Genomic DNA, 19,936 nt, shown 5'->3' on the forward strand with positions numbered 1-19,936 from the left:
TTAGTTACACCTTAAATAAAAACAAAACAGATGAGGAGAAAGGGGAAGAAGAATTCACTTCTCTGTGAAGTCCCATTTTCCATCATCAGCCTTGGTTTCAAAGATTCTGCTCTACAGCAAGTGATGAAGGCACCTCTAGCACCCTCAGAGATTCTTCTGGAAATGCTGCCAGATGCTCCCAGTTCCTGAAATTTTATTTGCTGAGTGTCTAAATTTGCTTCCAAGCCTGACAGTATCCCTTAAACCCCTGGGCTGGCCCAGGTTTATCAAAACGAAACACTGGCTTGTGTTCATTCCACAACCCCTTCAGCCCTGAAAATGAGGGTTTCTTGCCTCTTTAATCTTTTCCTTGCAAAGCTTGTATTGTTTCTTCTGACTTTCTAAAAAGGTCGCCAGGTCTTTCTTTTGCTGAGCCAAAATCTGTTGCTGGAATTTCTTTTCATCTGCTGCAGCTGCCTTTGCCTGCAAGGTACAGAGAGGAAAAAAATAATAAAGAAACAAAGGGTGAGTGAGTAGGTACAGAATCCAGCACAGATCAGTCTTGTGCTGTGTTTTTCAGTCATGCCTCCCTCACTGTGCTAAACAAAGCCATGAGCATTCAGCCACAGGAGAATTGCTTGCACTGAAAATCCATGATGTCCACATAAATGTAAGAGTTTCCTTGTGCTTCTTATCTCCCCACCAAAACCGCCCCAGGAGGTACAACCCCACTAATTTACCACGTGGATTAACATGTTGATTTTTAAACAGAGCGAGGAGCAGCAGAAAGGTTTGTCATCCCCTCAGCCATGAGGCAAAGCTCCTACAAGGCCCCCACAAGGATCTCCAGTCCCTCTTATCCAGCTGTCACTGGCTGTGGTACTGGCGGATGCCAATGGAGCTGCCCATCATCCAGAAGGATGACTTGAGGCTGCTTCACCAAACTGGCCAGGGCAGCTCTGGACAGTGACCACACAGAGCACGTGGTTGTTGAAGCAGCAACTCCCCCAACCTTGTCTTACCTCTCCCTCCAACCTCACTCACCTCCTTCTCCATCACAGCCACCTGCTTCTTGGCCAGCTTCTCCAGCTCAATGGACGAGTTGTTGGCGTGTGTCTCCACCTCCTTCTGCAGCTTGAGGCGGTGCTCGTCCATCTCGGCCTTCAACTTGTTTTCCAGGGCGATCAGCTGCTTCTGGTGCTGGCGCCGCATCCGCTTATATCCTGACATCTGTTCCCGCAACTCGTTCTCCTGCTCATGCTCATGGATCTGTCTTGTAACCTGATGTCAGGGAGAGGGGAAGAAGCGCTGCATGGCCTTCCTTTCACAGGCAAGCTGTCTCCATGCTGGAGCTTACCTGTAACCCAGGCCCTTTGTTGTCCTCTCACCTTTCAGGGAATGGTGCTCCAGGTTTCAGAGGTGCTGCTGTTTAATGCCACAGAGCCATAAGGTTTCTCTCTCCTGATTTTTAGCCCCCCCACCTTTTCCTGAGACTTTTATGTGTGTTTTCAGTATTGCAGGAGAAAATGCCATGTTACAAATAAAGGAAGTTATTGGTTATTTATCGCTCCAGGAAACACTGAAGGAGATCTGGAAACAAAGGTGGCTGATGGACAACTGTCTTCAGATACAGGGGATAACTTTTTACAGACACAGGCCTCAAATCCTGAGGGTTACATGGACTTACAAGATGGGATCCATTTTAAGAACCACCCCTCAACCCACCCATTCTTTCCTTCCTCCTCAAGTAATGCCCCAATGCCAATTCAGTTCCTCAACATCTATTTCCTGCTATGAGTAGCCTCCTTCAAAATTTCTCCTTAAAATTCAAGAGGATGGCAGACTGAGCTCATTCCCTCCCAGAATTGAAAGTTTTCTAACAAGGGAACGCTGTTCTGGAACTGTGTGCTCTTAACAAGATTGATCAGATGGTCTAAGCAGATTTTAAACCCTGCTCAGCTGAAACAAACTCACAAGTTCCACATTCATTTCCATGCCCAAGTGTATCCATGTGAAAGGAAGGGGAAAAAAAAAAAAACCACCACGCAGTAAGTCGTGCCAAAAATGTTCAGAAAAAAATGCAAATGGTGATGCTTCCATTTCAAAAAAAGAAAAGTGTCTAAGAATGATTTTTATTTTTTTTAAAGACAGTCTCAGCAACGTCACATACAAAGATCTGCTGATCCTTTTTATGACCTGGGAGTCAAAACTAGAGCCCCTGATTCTGTGCGAGGGGATCTCTGCTTTTGTGATCTAGTGTGAAGCAAAGAGCTCAGCCCTTTGAAGGTGATCAGGGACACTCTACAAACCAAGAGCCCTTCCTGCAGCCTGCAAGAGCCCAGCCTTGCTGATGGATTCCTCCAGAGCAGCCCAAGAAACTGGCCTCTACAACAGGGCTGCTGTCATTTGAAGGCAGTTTTTCAAGGATTTTCAAAGTTCAGACACAGGATGGGATGTACCTACAGACCTGAGAAGGTTCAGGTTCAACAGAAGAGCAGCTGCTTTGTAGAGCAGCAAACCCAGTGCACTTGCTGGCAGCCCTGTGCTCCGGGACCAGGAGGTGACAGGAAGCCTTGATCGAGTAAGAAGCTCTGAAATCACCAGGCAAGATTAACACCCCGACTGATGTCACCCAAGGCAGGCAGCTTGTGCCACCTCTCTCAGCTCAAAATGACTCCCAGCACTGGGGAGGAGTGTGAAGAGGAGCTCAGGAAGAGCCTCCCAAAGCCTTCAACCTTGGAACGGATTAACAGCAATTTACAGCAAACAGGTGCCAACCAAGAAAACCATGGCCAGAGTCCCAGGAGAGAAATGAGATGTGAAAGGATGAAGGCGTGGAAGGGGATGGCCTCTGTCTCCCCCCATCCCTTCCAAAGACAACCCCAGAGGGAAAAGGAAATGTCTGGTGGCAAAGAAACCAAAGAACCAGCCTGACTAGAGAGCACTGTGTCAGACCAGGGTGATGGTGGATTAGTGAGGTCAAGCATCCACCACCAGGTAAGAGGTGATGTGTAAATCACATCCTCCTTGTGCAAGGAATTTCAGGGTGTGTTCTTGAAGCTGACTGGATTAAATACACCCTTACACCTCAGCAACTGGTGTAACAGAGCAGCCTTCAAATGCTTGGGACGAGGTGACTGAACAGATCTCAGCCAGCCACCAGGAGCATGAGGGATTGCAGGAACCATCCTGGAAGCCCCGTGCACTCCTACACTTCAGAAAGCTTTTGGTCTTTTCCAAGCCTACCAAGGACAGCCACGCTTTGCACAAGCTGGGAAGTGTTTGTAGGAACTGACACACTCCAGTCAAGAAAGCCAGGAGTGAGATCTCTGCCAGAAGCTTCCAGGTAAGGAAAGTTCCTCTGGGAAGCCATCCAAGTTAAGCATAAGAGACAGATGCCAGGTAAGACAAGCAAACACACACACTTCACCCATGCCATTTACCACGTCAAATGCCATCCAGCTTGGGGAGAACAGACGTGGTCAGGCAGTTGCAGAGACACAGAGACATGGGAACCTCCAGGCAGCAGCACAAGATCTTCCTGGATGTGCTATTTTGGAGGCCCAGCCCTTTTGTGAGCAGTGGGACGTTCTGCACGGCACACTCCGTTCCCAGGAGTTGGCAGAACAAAGCAAACAGCAAGAGCATAAGAGAAAAATGGATCTAGGAATCCTCTAAGAACTTTGCCAGTCTCCCCTTTGGTGTGATCTCCAATGAGATGCAGAACATGCACTTGTTTTATTTACAGCAAAAGTCATTAATTTTATCCTTTTTTTTTTTTTTTTTTTTCCCATTTCCAGTTTTGCTCAGCTTTATCATGACAGGAATTCCACCTAGGAAAGATTTCCCATTAAGTCTGGGATATTTATCCCTAACAACAGGATGCAATTCCTAATTATAAGCTTAGCTGATAAGGCCTTCCAGAAGATGAGACATTAAAAAGTCAGAAGAAAACAAATAGCAGCTTTTCATTCCTGAAGATGAGAGAGGAGAACAGTAGACTCGGTGGTCATCTCATAGATGAAATGCCTGCATTCAGATGCTCATGATATTAATTCATCACCATAATCTCCAGTCAAACCCAGTGCTCTTCAGGACTCTGACTTCAAAGAGCAGGTCTGCACATGGTGATCTCAGGGATGGGTGACTGTGGAAGGGATGATCATTAGCTACTGAACATGCCCAGTTCAGCACCAGAGAAGTCCTTCAGACTAAGCATGAATGAATAAAGGATTATGGCTTCAAAGATTAAGCCCCTAATGAATGAACAGCTCCAGCAACCATTTTAAAAAGGAAATTTGGGGATGTTCCAGTAATCACCTTTCTGGTGTTCTTAGACAACGACACTTGGAACTCCACGAACTATTTAGAATATCCTGAGCTGGAAGGGACCCACAAGGATCATCAAAATCCAACCCCTGGGCCTGCACAGACACCCCAACAATCCCCCCTGTCCCTGAGAGTGTTGTCCAAATGCTCCTGGAGCTCTGGCAGCCTTGGGGCTGTGCCCACTGCCCTGGGGAGCCTGTTCAGTGCCAACCACCCTCTGGGGGAAGAACCTTTCCCTGAGATCCAACCTAAACCTCCCCAGCTCCAGCCTAGAGTTCCCTGGGTCCTGTCCCTGGTCACAGAGAGCAGAGGTTGGTGCTGCCCCTCATGAGGAAGCCCCCAAACATGGATTAGGATGGGGGAAAAGATGACAGCTGAACTGCTCATTGCCAAATCTGTCCTGCACATAACCAGAAAATGTCAGGATCCTTCCTAGCAGAAAGCTGCAGTTTCCTGGAGCTCTCTCTGCAGCACACAATAATCAATCAGGTCATCAGCAGAACCAAAAACCTGTATAAACCAGAACAGCTTTTATTAAGGTATGACATTTTCTCAGTTTCTTATCTCTCTGTATCTTTGGCACACACGGAACTGAGAACAGAGATGTCTTTTCCAACCTACTCCCACAGGCAGTTCACTTGCCATAAAATCCAAACTTTCTCTCTTTCACCCCTCCAAGATTTTTGCTTTACATAATGGAGTTGAGCTCACAACTTCTCCTCCAAACCAGCAGCTGTTCAGAGTTTCTTTTCCTACATTGTTTAACTGAGACACTGAACCCTTTCCCTAAAGGACAGTTACTCTCACCTCTTGATAACCAAAACCATCTGAGCTCCTCTGTGCTGGATGAAGCAGAGCACTGAGCAAGACTCCACCAGCAGCTTCTCAGAGCAAGAGATGAACTTGGAGATGAGAAAGAACAAGTTCAAAAATTTTAGAGCAAAGGTGTCCCAAGGCAGCAGCCTGATGAGTCCATGGGGAGAAACTCAGCCCTCTGGAGTAAGAAGTCATTGCTTCAGCAGAAGAAGGTCCAAGAGAACAGCTTTGTGTGAGGGTACCTGGTTTGGGAGCCAGGCTGCCCTGGTGCCACTTTCCTGGCTACATCCAGGGAATCCTGCTCACATGGACATGGACATTTGGCTCTGCAGACCCTGGAGATCACATCCTTCTTTTGCTGGCATTTGGATTTCAAAGAGTGCGCCAAGGCCTTTGAAACAGTGTCCACACTGTCTGATCTCTTATGAAATTAGGGAATCATAGATGTCAGGAAGAAATCCTTCCCTGGGAGGTGGGGAGGCCCTGGCACAGGTTACCCAGAGAAACTGTGGCTGCCACATCCCTGCAAGTGTCCAAGGACAGGCTGGAAGGGGCTTGGAGCAACCTGGGTTAGTGGAAGGTGTCCCTGCCCATGGCAGAGGGTGGAATGAGATGAGCTTGAAGGTCCCTTCCCACCTAAACCATCCTGTGCTTCTGTGATGACTTCATGAAGTTTTAACTGTTTGATCATTTAATTTGAGAACTGTAAAAGCAGCTTTTGAGGAGATGCATGAGGAAGTGGGGATTTAAGGGGTCAAGCTTGAAAGACACCCAGAAGTGCAGATCAATGCATCTCTGAACACATTTAAAAAACAACTTTCACTTGAAGACATGGGTAGGTGTAGTCTTATCAACATGCAGAACCTCTGTCCTTCTTTTTAAACACAAGCTTGCTGAGCTTCAAGGCTTAGATTTCTAGCTGTAACTTTTAATTTATGGATCATTGATAGTCTGCAAAATAATATGGAGATGTGGTAGGTACCTGATCTCCATTTCAGATGGCAACTTTCCCTACAACAGCAGAAACATGCAGGGTATTTTCCACCACTGTTCCAAGTGAGTGATGGTTACTGTTACCACAAAAAAATGATTAAAGAGAAAAGTGGTCCAGGAAAAAATTGCTATTAAAATTGATGACTGAATTATGACCCAAGTTAAGCTCCTTCAATTTTCTTACCCACATTTGCTCATTTTTTTTCCTTAACCTGAGTAATATCAAGACACTCCTGAAAGACCAGAAAGGTACATTCACAGCCTGTTTCTCTGGGGATAGTTCATTTCACTGTTTTCTCTGGAAGTCTGTCCAGTTTGCTTCTTATTCACAGGATGCTTCTGCAGAGTAACAGGGCAGGGGAATCACTCTGAAGATCACTGGGTCATCTGGAGTGTTCAGCTGCCTCATGTGAGCTCTCCTGTGACCCCTGCACTAGCTGAAACTCCTTGAGCCTGTTTTTGGAAAGAGATCCAGCTTCCTTTCAGGAATGCCAGTCTTCTCTCCATCTGCAATATCCTGATCTAAGGGTGAATAACAAGGACTTGAGGCCCCCAGACCCTGGACTGCACCGCCAGAAACAGCTGAGGAGTGAACAGCCCCCAGACTTGGTGCTTTTCTTCTATCCCACTGCCCTGCTTTCATGATGGAGGGTGGTGTTCAGCAAATCCCATAAAAAGAAGGTTTTACACCCAAACACCACCCCATGCTATTGAATTTGGGGTCAGAACTCCCATTTTCTGACTCTCTGCAACACAAGCCACCTGATGCTCCCAACTGCACAACCTTCCCGTGCCCGGGAAGGTGTTCCCAGCTGCTGAGAAACCCACTGATGGGCAGCAGCAAGGATGCAGGGAACCATCAAAGCTTGTTTTTAAAACACTGTGGGGATCCTGAACACCCATTCACACAGGAATAATCTTTTCCAGGTGCCATTGAAAGAGTAAATTAACACAGCGAGGTGAATAAAGTCTGAATTTCTGATTCACGCTGTAAATTCCTCACATGTTTCAGTCATTCTCCCGTATCAGCTCCATGACTGACCCTGCCCTTTCCATAGATATTTCAGCTGGAGACAGGAAGGCTGGCAGAAGTTCTCCCTTGGCCAGAGGAGCAGCAGCTTTGGGCACCACTGCCCACTGACATCGCCCAGGCACTGAGTGGTGACCGAACCCACAGCGACACCAAAGTGTTCTGACACCACGTGGGCACCTCAGACACAAGCACTGGCACCCAAGTTCTGTGCAACAGCTTTAAACTTGGGGTTTTTTTCCCCACCTCTGGATTTCCATTTTGGAACATGAAGAGGTGGGAATGCAAGATTATTAAAGGGAAAGCTCATCACAAGGAAATATTTCTGTGGTAAACACAGGGAAACTTCTCCCCCAGCCATGTAACCCCAGAACCTGAGGACACTCAACAGTTCCTGGAGCACCAAGGTTGGGAACTCCTCTCTACACTGGGAAGGGGATATGTGTGTGTGTGTGTGGTGGGGACAGGAGAGCTTCTGCAAGACACATAATTCCATGTGCTTTTCCAAAGGCCTGCTGGCCAGTTTAGGAGCTAATGAGTGTGATTCCCACTCCCCCAAAGACACTGTGCTGTGCAGGTACTGCCCACCTGAGGTGTGCACCCAAAGCTCTCCCCATGGGAGCCCAGACACAGTCCCTGTCAGAGCATGTTCCACAGAAAACCCAAGAAAGAGAAGTTTTCCAAAAAGCCAACCATCTTCCCCACCCAGGATTAATTTTATCTTTATCATCACCTGGTCAGCGAAGCAGAGAGATTTAGCAAATCCAAGTGACTAAGGAATTAAGGCAGACACAGTCCCAGCCCCACAGGAGGCTGCCAAGGGATTTAAGGAGTGACCTTGGGGCATGAGCTGTCTTCCCTAGAGGTCTGGGAATACCTCACAGTCCATACTTTCATTAATTCCCAAAGGGACCTGGTCATGCAATCCCTTCAAGCCACCCAAGTAGCCCAGGGGTGACATATTCAGGGAAGACAGGAGTTATGGACTCTGCTGCTCAGGCAGGACAGAAGGTGCAGCAGCTTTCCACAGGGAGTAAAAGAATAGGAATATATTCAACACACATATCAATTTATCAATGAAATTGTATGTATGTTTGGAGTATGATACTTGAGTCATTCATCATTTCTTCCCTCCAGCCAACCTAACTGGGTTCTACTTTTATCTGCTCAGTGCAGGCAATAGTGCTGGCACTACCCTGGGTGCAAACACACACGCACAAAAAGGGACAAATTCCCAGGGCAGAGGGTCTCCAGGAGACCAGGAATCATTGCCTGTGTCAGGTGTGCTGCATGAAGTGCTTTAATACACACATTTCTAGGTCACTCTTTACACTGGGGAGGAGCAGGGAGGGAAAGGGGAGCAGGGGACACCGGCCTGGGAGCACTCAGAGGACAGGTACCCCAAAGAACACCTGCAAAGCATGGGACTTGGATGCTCCCAGGAATGCCACAGCATCATTTTTGATTTTAACAGCAGCAGCAGCAGCAACAATCACACAGGAAAATTTTGCACTGCTGCTGGCACTGCTGCTGCTGCTTTTTCCCCTCCCCTCACAACCTTTTGCTGTGGTCACACACGCACACACACACACGCTGGTTTTTGCAGGCAGAAATGGGAAGGGATTTGGGGGATCAAGAAATGGTGGTATGGAAGGAGAACCCCCACGGTGGAGGGAGGGTGAAGCGGGAAGGGGAGGGCTCGCTGGTGTAATTTCGGGGTTGGTCCAGGATGATGTCATAGCACTGAGCAAGTGCCATGGCCAGACCGTGGGTACTTCCTAACGCTCCCCGTCCATCTGACCTCTAACACCATCGGGCTGAAATATTAAATATGACATTCATTTTAGCTCCGAAAGGCCATTTTTCAGCGCTTTCCCCCTGAAAAGGCTGTTTCCCGACCGCAGCCCGGGGTGGGGGAGGCGGCACACAACTAACTCTTCCGGCACACACCCCTTTCCCTACTACAAAGGCATCCACAGCAATCACATTTGCAATAGTACAAATCTTGATGGATTCATCCCATCCCCCTCCCCTTTGTAAGCCCACAGCCCGCTGTAAGCCCTCTCTCTCCCTTATCGCAGCCCAGCAATCCTTCCAAGGGATCAAGCTGGAAAATGCAGTCACGGTACAGTTGCTGGAAATAAATGAATGAATGAAAAAACAGGCAGCGGCTCAGGCGGGCAGCAGGGATCTTATTGTTCCCAAACCCCATCTGCATCTGCACCTCCACAGCGTTTCAGCACCTCTCACACAGCTCATAACACACTTTATGCACATGCAAATAAATATATTAACAAAAGGGATAGGTGGGAAATGGAGGGGGGGGGGATGAAATGATATTAACTTCACCCAGGAAGGTGGGTTATCTCGCATACAGTGGAAATGCACAGAGAAATTAAATATATTCCACATTTACATCTCTCTCTCTCACACACACACACACAGAGGTAAAAATCTCTTTCAGTGCAATATCCAGTTGCTATGCCAACCCCACCAACAGCACAGGGAGGAGAGGGAAGGCGATGGGGGCTCGGAGCTGGGGTGGGGTGGGATGGGGTGGGGGGGCTCTTACCAAAGATGCTGATTTGATTGTGGCAAAGCGCTCTCGGTTCCGGTAGTGGAGGGCCTGATTCTGCACTGACTGGGTAGGCCGCACCTCAGGCCTGCGATCCCTGTGGCCCACCTCATCCCTTATAAATACATGATCCTGCAGAAATGGATAAAAACAAGGAGAAAGTCCGGCTGTGCTCTTCCCGCGGCGGCTGCCTCTCTCTCACCCCTCTGTCTGCACAAGCGCGGCTGTAGGAGAGGCATAGTTCAGCTCTCTGCTATTCCCGGCAGCTCCCACCGTACAAAATGAATAAGCAACACATTGCAGCTCGGCTCGGCGCGTCAGCTGATCGCTAGCGGGATGCCTCCGAATCCCTGGATCGGGCTGCTTTGCCTCTCTCTCTCTCTCTTTTTTTTTTTTTCCTTTTTTTTTTTTTTTTTTAAACCTCCAGTATTACATATGTGAGAAAAAAAAAAAAGCGGCTCGGGAGCGCGAGGCGGCGCAGAGCGATCGGAGTCCTCGGGAAGGTCGGGTTCAAGCACTGCAACCCAGCGATCCTGGTGAAAACGTGATTCCCATGTCTAGGCACGGAGATGCTGATCCCTTTTAACACAAGAGCAACATCCTGCCTCATTCCCTTTGCCGAGCGGTCTGTCCTCGATAGGGTTTCTTTGTCCCTCGTTTGCTATCTGCTGTGGGGGACGAGCATCCTGGCTAAATCCACGGCAGGCTGGAGAGGACCAGGAAAGCCTCCGTGACCACTCAGGGATCCTGCTTTCCAGTCATGATCCTGCACAGTTCTAGCACTTTCTCTCCACAGCCCACAAAGGATTTTTTTTTTTTTTTTTTTTTTTTCCCTTTTAAAGCAACAGCTCCCAGGTTTTAGCACGAATGGTTCTCAGTGCAGCCTCGCTCCTGCTCTCTGAGCCGAGGCTTCGCCGGGAGCGGCTGTGCCTCCCCGAAACGGAGCGGGCAGGTTTTGAAACGGAACAAAGCTCCAGGAGAAACCCTTGGAGGAAAGGCCAGCAAGAAACACCACCTGAATTTTCCTAATCGCAGTGGTGACTGCCCTGAGGCTACACCTTTGGGATGGAGCAGCCCTGGGACACCAGGCACATCCTACTGCCCTCACCACGCCTGGACAGCGGCATCCGCTCCGCAGGGCAGCAGCGATGACACACCTGCCACACCATCACCCACCACAGTTCTGTGACTCCCGTCCTCAACCTCCGGCTCCTAACATTTCCAAAGAAGACTGAGATTCTTCCTGAATTAAATCAAGTTTCCAGCTGTCAGGGGTGCAAAATAAAGGCTGCCAGAGCCTCTAAAGACACCACCCCTTGCAGTGAACAGCTGGCTCCACGCACCAAGTGTTTGCAGGTGAGCAGGAGCAGCCCAGTGGTGAGAAACCAGCCACCATGGAGTAGCATCTCCACCAGGACACTGCTGTTATCCCAGTGCTCCTTTCCCACTCTGCAGACACCTGGTTTCCCTCTCTACTGGCCTCAATTTCCAGCTGCTCTTCACCCAGACCCACACACCTTCAGCCCCTTTCAACAGGATTCTGGAAATGGTTTCAAGCAAAACCCCAACAGGTACAGAAATGCTGACATCAAGAGCTGAACAACACATTGACTGAAAGTGTTTTAAACCCCAAACCTTTCCTCCCATCCTCCATTTTGAGTGTTCCTGCTCCACGCTCACCTTTCCCCTTGCCTTGCACAGAGAGCAGAGTGGTCAAGGCCACCTCCACACCCACCACAAGGACACAGAATGAGCCAAACCAGTTAAAAATTCCATAGAAACAGTAGGAACATGGAGTGTAATAAAAAATCACTGCTTCATTTTACATTGGTCATCCTTAAACTGGACATTTGTGGCGCTGTCTGACAGGGCAGGCAGTGTGACAAAGGCGAGTGGCTTGGTCTTTGATTTTCAGTTTGGGAATGTTGGTGTGACAGGCAGGGCTCTCAGACTTGCACACATTCCTGAGAGAGGCATACCTTGGCTCTAGAACAGCCATCCCTCAAAAAACTTGATTAAACATTTAAAGTCTAGCTATCAGTTTAACCAGACCTGTGGCTTCATTGGAAGGATATCAATCCCTAATTTTCCACAGCTCTGCAGCACTTCTACCTCAACAGCTGATAGCAGGTGTAAGGAGGGCTCTGTGCAAGGCAGTCAGGGATACCCTGGATAAACCAAAGCAGTCAGGCTGACCAACATCACCCTTTGGGTTGATACTTCTACTGATGTGCTTTGGAGCCTGCTGGAACAGCAGACCCCAGCCAGGCAAGGTCCCTTCCAACCCAAACCATTCCCTGATTCTGTGAACTGCCAAAGGGAACTTTGTTTACAGGCTGAAACTGGAACAACCTCACCAAAAAATAAAGCTGAATAAAAAAAGGCCTGTGGTAAAGATTAATTCAAGACTCACCCACCTGAACCATGGAGGAAACAACAGCACACAAGAGCTACTACTCCTCCACTACAGCTCTGAAATGAAGGTGGAGACAGGACAACTATCACCTGTGGTCCTTCACAGGTGAATGTACAGGGTTCCTAAGGTTCTGCTGGCAATATCCCAATCCCTGGACCATGTTCCCTCTCTCCATTACATTACTATGGCAGGGGGAATGTGAAATATTAAAACCGGAGAAGCAGAAAATCACTGAGAAAAAAACCCAGACTAAAAACTTCTAAAACAGGCATTCGGATTTTTCAGAATGCTCCCAAACATCCCCCTAAAATGACAAGTTGAAATTGCAATTACTGCTTATACAGGAAAATTAATCTGTGATTTACTCTCTGTTATTGAAGAGGTGGATTTTTAGAGGGAAGAGTGTCACCCTGGTCTTGTTTTATGGGAATTCTCGTCACCTCAGTGCAATAAGAAGCTCAGAGCAGAAGCTAACTGCCCTCCAGGAATGTGAATTAACCACATTCTCCACTTCAAACTGAGCTGGGCAAGGAATGGGAAAATACCTTTGCAAGTGAGCCAGCCAAGGGCCCAATTTCAAGGGGACAAAAAACTCAGTGTTTGTCCTTGGCACCCCCTAATCTGAGATTTGAGGAGTCTGCATCAGGCACCATCTACTACTAACTCATCTAAGCCCATGGAATTTTCACAGGTAAAATCCTGTGACATAAATTCTGTGACATAAGTATTTTTTTTCTGAAAAAGCTGTCACACTACCAGAAATAAAAACACTTGGCACAAACAGTTACCAAGTCTAACAGGTTACATTGCCACAGAGACTGCCAGTAAGAGAAATAAACCCAAGAGCAGCCACATCTCCACCTTCCTCAGATGATGTGACTGATGGCTACTGTGTCAAACATCCACCTGCAAACCCAGAAAATGGATCTCTGTTATTTTAATTTTAGTTTCTTTTGCCAAAAGCTTGCTAAGAGACACTGAAGTCATTTTGCCTTTCAGGTTTTGGCACAGATCAGGAAATTTTGTTTCAAACTTTTAGCTCCAGATTTGTGGGAAACAAAAGACTCAAAACTGGCACCTGAGCTCGAGGTACTCAGTAAGCAAAACCTGACTGAAATTCATCAGGTTTGGCTCAGGGTATCTCTCAGCCCCAAATCTGCACTTCAAACCCTGGTTTGTTTTTAAAGTAACATATCAGCTGTTTTCTGTGGGTTTTGCCATATTTGCCTTAAGGATGCAACTTTGGGCACAACTCAGATCACACTTCACGTTAAATCCTTCTATTTAGGGTCAACAACCTGGAACCTTCAACTTCCTACTGAAGGAATAATTTGTTATTCTGACTGTATCATCCACCTAAACAGTTTCCAAGCTGATCACAACAAATGGAGGTATTTGGTTGGGTGCTGGCTTTGACATTGCAGATCATATTTGCCAGGACAAAAGCCTCCCAAGTATTTCTCCAGCATTGTCTGACCAGAGCTGGTGGAGCTTCCAGTTACTTAAGTGGTGCTTCCAGCTTGGTATCTGAACAGCTGCTCCTGGTGTATTGCCTGAGCATCTCACAATGCACACGAGTTCCTGCTCAAACCAGGAGTCTTGCCAAGGTCACCCTGCAGAGTAAGAGCCTGCATTTTACTCCCTAGAGTCCATCCCAGTTCTACTACACAGTCTTTTCACCCTCCTCACTTAAAAAAGGGCTTTATCATCCAAACTCTGACTACCCTGGACCAGCCCAAAGCCAGAACAGCTACACTTTCACCTCGAATGAAGAGTCACTTGCACACGGTGGTTTTTGTTATGCACACCAAATATAAAACCCTTCACAAACGCTGTTTACACAGGAGGATTCACTAACTGGAAGGGCTGCCAGTCTCCCAGACAAACAGGAAAGGCAATTTCCGAGCCACAGTAAGGACTTTAATGGAATTGCAGCAAATCCCTGCCTTCTAGGAATTTAAAGAGCAAGGAAAACAACAGCGTGCCATCATTCATCTCAACACACTGCACTAAATGCCTTGATAATCTACAGAGAGGTTTTAAGCATCAAAAATCTTTCAAGACAAGGCTTCATGTCCCCAACCAGCTTGACTTGATTCCAGAAGGTATGTGAGGGGTCACTGCTGCCAAGCACATGCAAGCCAAAACTAAGTCATTACCTAAATATCCTTTACATCTCACAGAAAACATCCTTTCAAGTATGAATCATAAATCTTGACATGCAGGAGAACAGCCTCAGCTTTGCCTCAGCTGTAACTCTTGTAGAGCCACCACTCCAGAGCACTCTCCATGCATGGAATTCTCCACGAAGGCTGCACGTTAATTATGGCAGCAACAGGCAACGTGCACAGGGTAATTTAATGGATTTGGGAAGTCACTCAAGTTGCAGCAGCTATTACAGAGGTACCTTATTATTACAGACATTGGGCAAGAATTTGTGATGATCAGCTGCTAACACCTTTTGCTTATAAACTAGATTTTAATCACAAGGTTTGCCTGCCGTTTTATTGCCCGAGTTTCAGAAGGTACTGATGATTTTACGGTTGAAGCAAGAACCAGCAACAACTGAGCACTGCAGTTGAACAAAATAATATTGTTGTGGCTTTTTATTTAGATTAAAAGAGTACAATATTTTAATATTATAGTTTTGTGGAAATAATATAATGATAAATTCACTGAGGACAACAAAATATTTCTGGGAAGCCACCTGTGCCCACACTGCCATATAACAGCAGCTGAACAAAGCAGGTGACAAAACATTTGATACATCAACTGATGTCTATAACTCTTATTTTATTGGGAGCCAAACTCTTTATCCTCATTTTTAAGAGGAATTAACTGATATTTATCTGCTTTTAAAATCTGAATTACATGTCTTTGAAGCCCAGTTTAACTGGAATTTAACTCCCTGCCCTTTTTTGGGACCTCAGATACAGCTGGGTTTGTATTAGAGGTGTCATTTACTTTTCATCTCCCAAACTGTGCAGCTGAACAAGTTCCCAACAGGGGATGGACATGAGAATGTGTATCCATTGGGAGGATGAGCCTTGCATGGACAAGCAGAGTTACTTAATTGGCTTCAGAAGAGAGACCTTAGAACACCAGAGCTCTTACACTGAGATGTACACGGTCACCAATCTGAAACCTGCAAGGGGACAAGGAAAAACTCCTAGTGGGACAGCTCATCCAAGCTGGGCATCTGTATTTCCTGTAAAGAATGTGCTGGTGATTGAGGTATCCTGAGGGAGCAGGCTTTGATCCCAGGGATGGACTGACATCCCAGCAAGGGAGGATGCAGCCTTCCTGCCTGAGAAGCAGATATTATGGCCATTTTTTCCTCCCAAGAGTTTAGGGCAGAGATATAAATTAAATTACATAAAAAGCTACACATTCACTTATGGTTCATTGTTGTTATTGTTGTTTTCTTCCTGTCCAGTGATTTTTCTTCCACCCTACCAGTTGTACTCTGCTGACAGGTGGGAGTCATCTCTGCTCCAAGCCCAAGTTTAAAAACATGGAGCTCTACTGCTGCCCCAAAGCTTTTGTGTTGTGGAAGGGGTGAGGCTGTGCCTGTTTTCCATGGAGGAATTACCCCAAATGCTCTTCTCCACCAGGCAAAAAACCCAAGCACCTTGGCCATCATGAACTAGTACAGCCAGTGAAAATCAACCAGATCAGAACAGGTCATTTCACTTACCCTGTGACCACAAAACATTTTTGGAAGTTACAGCCAACTAGCAGCTGTTAAAAAAAAGAAAGAAAATGAGTTGTTTACAACTGCTTTTTACTGTATCAGCCTGTTTCTTACGCTCTGCCTCGGGGGAGCTGGTCAGAGATGCCAGGAGGGCTCGCTGGAGATGCCTGAAGCCTCACCCAGCCAAGCACCACACAGCTGATGGTCTGCTCCTCGTTTACCCCAGGTCAAGCCCACTCCAGACTGGCTCTCTGAAGCACTCAAGGCTGGGAACTGGATCTCACACAAGACCACAGGCTCTTCCATCCTATGCTTTACTTACACGCGACTTTCTGGGGCCGTGGTCCAAAAAAACTAAAAGGCCTCTCACACTTGTGAGCTTTGAGCCTTAGAAAATATCAGCAATCCAGGCCATTTTTTGTCATCTTGGTCCCTTTACACAGCCTGGTACATCTGGAGGTTGTTAATTAACACATTTGTGGAATTACCATAGTTTCACAGAACACTTGTGATTTGACCCATGTCAAAACCACCTCGTATGTGACCCTATTGCCCACATAATGCAGACAGCTGGCTGATTGTGTTCATCAGTATTTTTTTAGCCTTTAGAGGCTGATTAAATGCAAAACAAAAGCTCAAATTAAACCTGAACCCCAGGTTCTTTCCCTTTTGTTTGTGCTGGGCTCCAGAGTGATACCCAACTCGGGGCTCACTTGTTTCACCACAGGCTTCATCCCAGCTCCCAGAAACACAGTTAAAGCACAAAGATAAACTGAAGTCTTGTCAGAAGACAGAATTTTACCTTGAAAATAAAGTGGGATATATGTGTATATAAGCCCCCTGAAGTGTCCTGCTCCAAATATAGTCTCTTCACTATGTATTAATATATACATAATATACACATAAAGCAGTTTTCCATTTAAAATTGCATTCCCCTAAGTAACAGAGAATAAAAAATCATGTATTAAATTAAAACAATATATTTTCAGGCTGGAATACGTCCTGCTACACAGTCTGAATCTGCCTTATGCATACATCCAGCTGAGGGGAGCATTTTCCAATGAAGAAGGAATCTACTCTGCTGCAAGGATCAGGAGATGCAGCCAATCGTTAATTGTTTTGTGAAGACCATCAGTGCAGGTCTGGGCTTTGTGCTTCCAAAATTACCCTAAAAATGGATCTACAGGTGATTTCTTTCTCAATAATTCAGTTACAAGTGTGCAAACCACCCCGTGTTTTTCAAACCAGGTAAAAACTTCCACATGGTGTCATGTTTGTGCACCCTACTCAACTGAATGCCTTAATCTCAACAGAAGAGCTATGCAGAATTCTGAGGACTGAATTCACAGCATCAGAAATCCTGTATTTGTACTTCAGAAGTGCCATAAAACCATTATAAAACATCACATTACTCTTAAAACAAGCAGGAACTCTACTCCTTTCACAAATGCCATTTATGTCTGCTGGGAGCTGCTCACATTTTGTTTTCATCAACTGTAATGACACCGAGCAGTAACATCATAACCTATGTGTAAATCAGCCCCTCAAACTCCTACTTTAATGCAGTGGTAAATATGGCTATTTAACAATGTGAAATTAAAGTTAATACACATTTCTGAACCTACACATAATGAGAAAGAGCTTCAACTATAACCACCCAGAACACACACCAGTGGCACTGCTCTCCTTGGGCTGGCATTTGGTACCCAACACCAGTTTTTTCAGAGAAGTGAAAATAAAATCTTCTGTAAAGGTGCTTTCAAATGTATTTCAGAAAGATGTAAACCCCTGAAACCTGTGCAGCTTATCTGCCAGTATGTTTAACTACGTAAGGCCATCTCCTGTTAAAGATAAAATGTCTCAAAAGCTCCCTTTTGCAGGCACTTCAATATTCAGTGACACAAACACTGTATTTCAGGAGGAAAAACTGCTTACAAATATTTAGTTAGTTAAAACCAGGCTGTCCTGTAACCTTACAAACAAGAAATTCATGGCTTTCACAGTGCTGTAATGTTTCACCTCCTCTGGCAAAAACGTACACTTTGAAGTTCCTTGCAAACGCAATCCCACGACCAACCTACATTTTGCTGCCCACTAGCAATTGACACTGCTAAGGCCAAGTCAAAACTGGTTTAGTCAAACAAATAGTTGAGATTAGCTGCTGACTTACAGCCAGACAACTTTAGCTTGGTATCTAGCACCGAGAAAACGAAAGGCAACAGATCACAGCATGCAGCAAAAGAGCAGAAAAGCATCGAGTGGAACTTGACTCCAAACATACCTCGTGGGCAGGGTCCAAAGTTCTGCAAACTTCCACTTCTCATGAGGGAAATCCAAGTGCAAGCAGATTTTAAATCACACACTGTGACTGGTAAAGGGTTAGCTGAGCTGCTGTGACCACTTGTCAGCACAGTACAGGACACAGAACAGTCATTCCCGAGGAGACAAGGACTGATGTCCCAAGCAGAGATGGAGAAGTGCACATGCAGGGCCGGGCGAGGAGGCACATGCAGCAAGTCTGGGTGACCCTGCCTAGGCACTGACAGCTCTTTCACCAGCAGCCTCTTTCTATTTTCAGAGGTTACTTAAATGCTTTTATAGAAAAAAAAAAACCACAACCCACAGCACTTGACTGTGGCAAGCCCAGCACCAGCTCCTGCTCTCAGCAGAGACGGCTCAGCACAAGACCAGAGCACACAGACCAGGTGAGCCAACAGGGACTGCAGGAAGCCATGGAGAGCACCAGGAACATACCTTCTTGTGAACAACGGAGGAACTGGAATTAATGGTGCTCTCGTCACTATGCATCATGACCAGCTCAGGGCTGCTCTCATCCAGGACCTCCTGCATGCTGCTCACACTGCTGCTCTGGCTGCCCGTGCTCACAGACATGCTGGGGATGGAATGGTTGCTGCCCAGACTGTCCATCTTCCTACTCAGGTTTGATCCATGCTCACTGTCCTATAAAACAAGGGGCATCAGTTACAGACACTGCAGGAGATCACCTGCCCAGCACGAGCCTGCAATGCCCAAGGTCTGTTTTAGAGGTGACTCTGCAGACTTCAAGGTCATTATTTTGCCAGCTGCATTTCTCGGGGCTGCTTGGGTTGTGCAATAATCTATATGGGGAAGGCAGCTTTTGCCTCTTCCCCTGTAATCTTACTGCATCAGGCTTCGAGTCCGTTTTTTCCCAAGTATCAGTAAGTCTGGGCATGGCTCTTGGCTTGATAGGAGACATCCAGGCATACTGGATGACTGGTGGAAGGAGTCTCATAATTAAAAGAAAAAAAATCTAAGTTCTAATTAAAACAGTGCTGCTCCAACATTTCCTGAATCAGAAAATATATTAAGACAATGAACCCACTGGTTTTCCTATTTGATAAATTTTACATGGTGCTTCACAGGTGTAGAGGTTTTAACCTCCATGTCCCAAGCAGTCAGCAACTATATTTTGTCAAGCTAAAAACCCCTTGAACCTTGTGTTTTCAGCCAAGGTCAAGGTGAATGAAGAATTTTAGCAGTTGACTCAGAAAAGCCTGGATTATTTGGGGGGTCAAAACTTAATATATAAATAAATAAATGTTCCTCAGGTAGGAGATATTTTGGATTCTACAGGCAAATTTCAGAAGTTAGCAGCCTTTTTTCTTGTTCCATACTCACAGGAGTACAGTAATCCCAGAGTATGTGCTTAGTCTGGACTGATTTAGTGAATTGATGGGGTCCTTTGTAATTAACTAATGGCACTGAAGAGGCTTGCAAGGAGTTCACAGTGAGGACAGAGCTCTGAACATCCTTCAGCTCCTGGTCTTAAACAGCCTTGACTCACTAAAATGAACAGCCTGCTGCTGCACCCAGTTTGTTCTGGCCTCCAAAGGGAGCTTGGGGACAATTACATTACAAATCAATTAACAGGGAACTCATTTTGTTGGAGACTGACAGAAAGATAAAATTGAGACTTGACAGATTTGTCTTTGATTGTGGGATCATTTTTTAAGCAATCAGCAGATCATTCAGAGCCTGCATGAGAGCACTTAAAATCCAAAATAATACTGGTTTACAGAGAACATGAGAATGAAAATATTTTCAGGATGCTTATATAAAGTT

General features: G+C 46.2%; 1 protein-coding gene across 3 annotated transcripts in view; it reads right to left on the bottom strand.

The window, feature by feature from the left end:
- TAOK3 (TAO kinase 3) overlaps nucleotides 1-19,936 on the bottom strand; it is a 52,283-nt gene that overhangs the window by 6,963 nt on the left and 25,384 nt on the right. Inside the window, exons 13-16 of one of the 3 annotated variants that reach the window (XM_050317972.1) lie at nucleotides 18,587-18,793; nucleotides 9,720-9,854; nucleotides 1,024-1,260; nucleotides 334-462 (exon numbers count right to left, since the gene is read on the bottom strand). In XM_050317972.1, coding sequence (XP_050173929.1) covers nucleotides 334-462; nucleotides 1,024-1,260; nucleotides 9,720-9,854; nucleotides 18,587-18,793 — 708 coding nt within the window. Of the gene's footprint in view, nucleotides 1-333; nucleotides 463-1,023; nucleotides 1,261-9,719; nucleotides 9,855-15,835; nucleotides 18,063-18,586; nucleotides 18,794-19,936 lie in introns of those variants that run through there. The other 2 variants (XM_050317974.1, XM_050317973.1) reach the window with 2 other exon arrangements.

Source organism: Myiozetetes cayanensis, unplaced genomic scaffold (genome assembly GCF_022539395.1).
Source record: "Myiozetetes cayanensis isolate MyiCay16 unplaced genomic scaffold, myiCay2020 scf21, whole genome shotgun sequence".
Taxonomy (NCBI): Eukaryota; Metazoa; Chordata; class Aves; order Passeriformes; family Tyrannidae; genus Myiozetetes; species Myiozetetes cayanensis.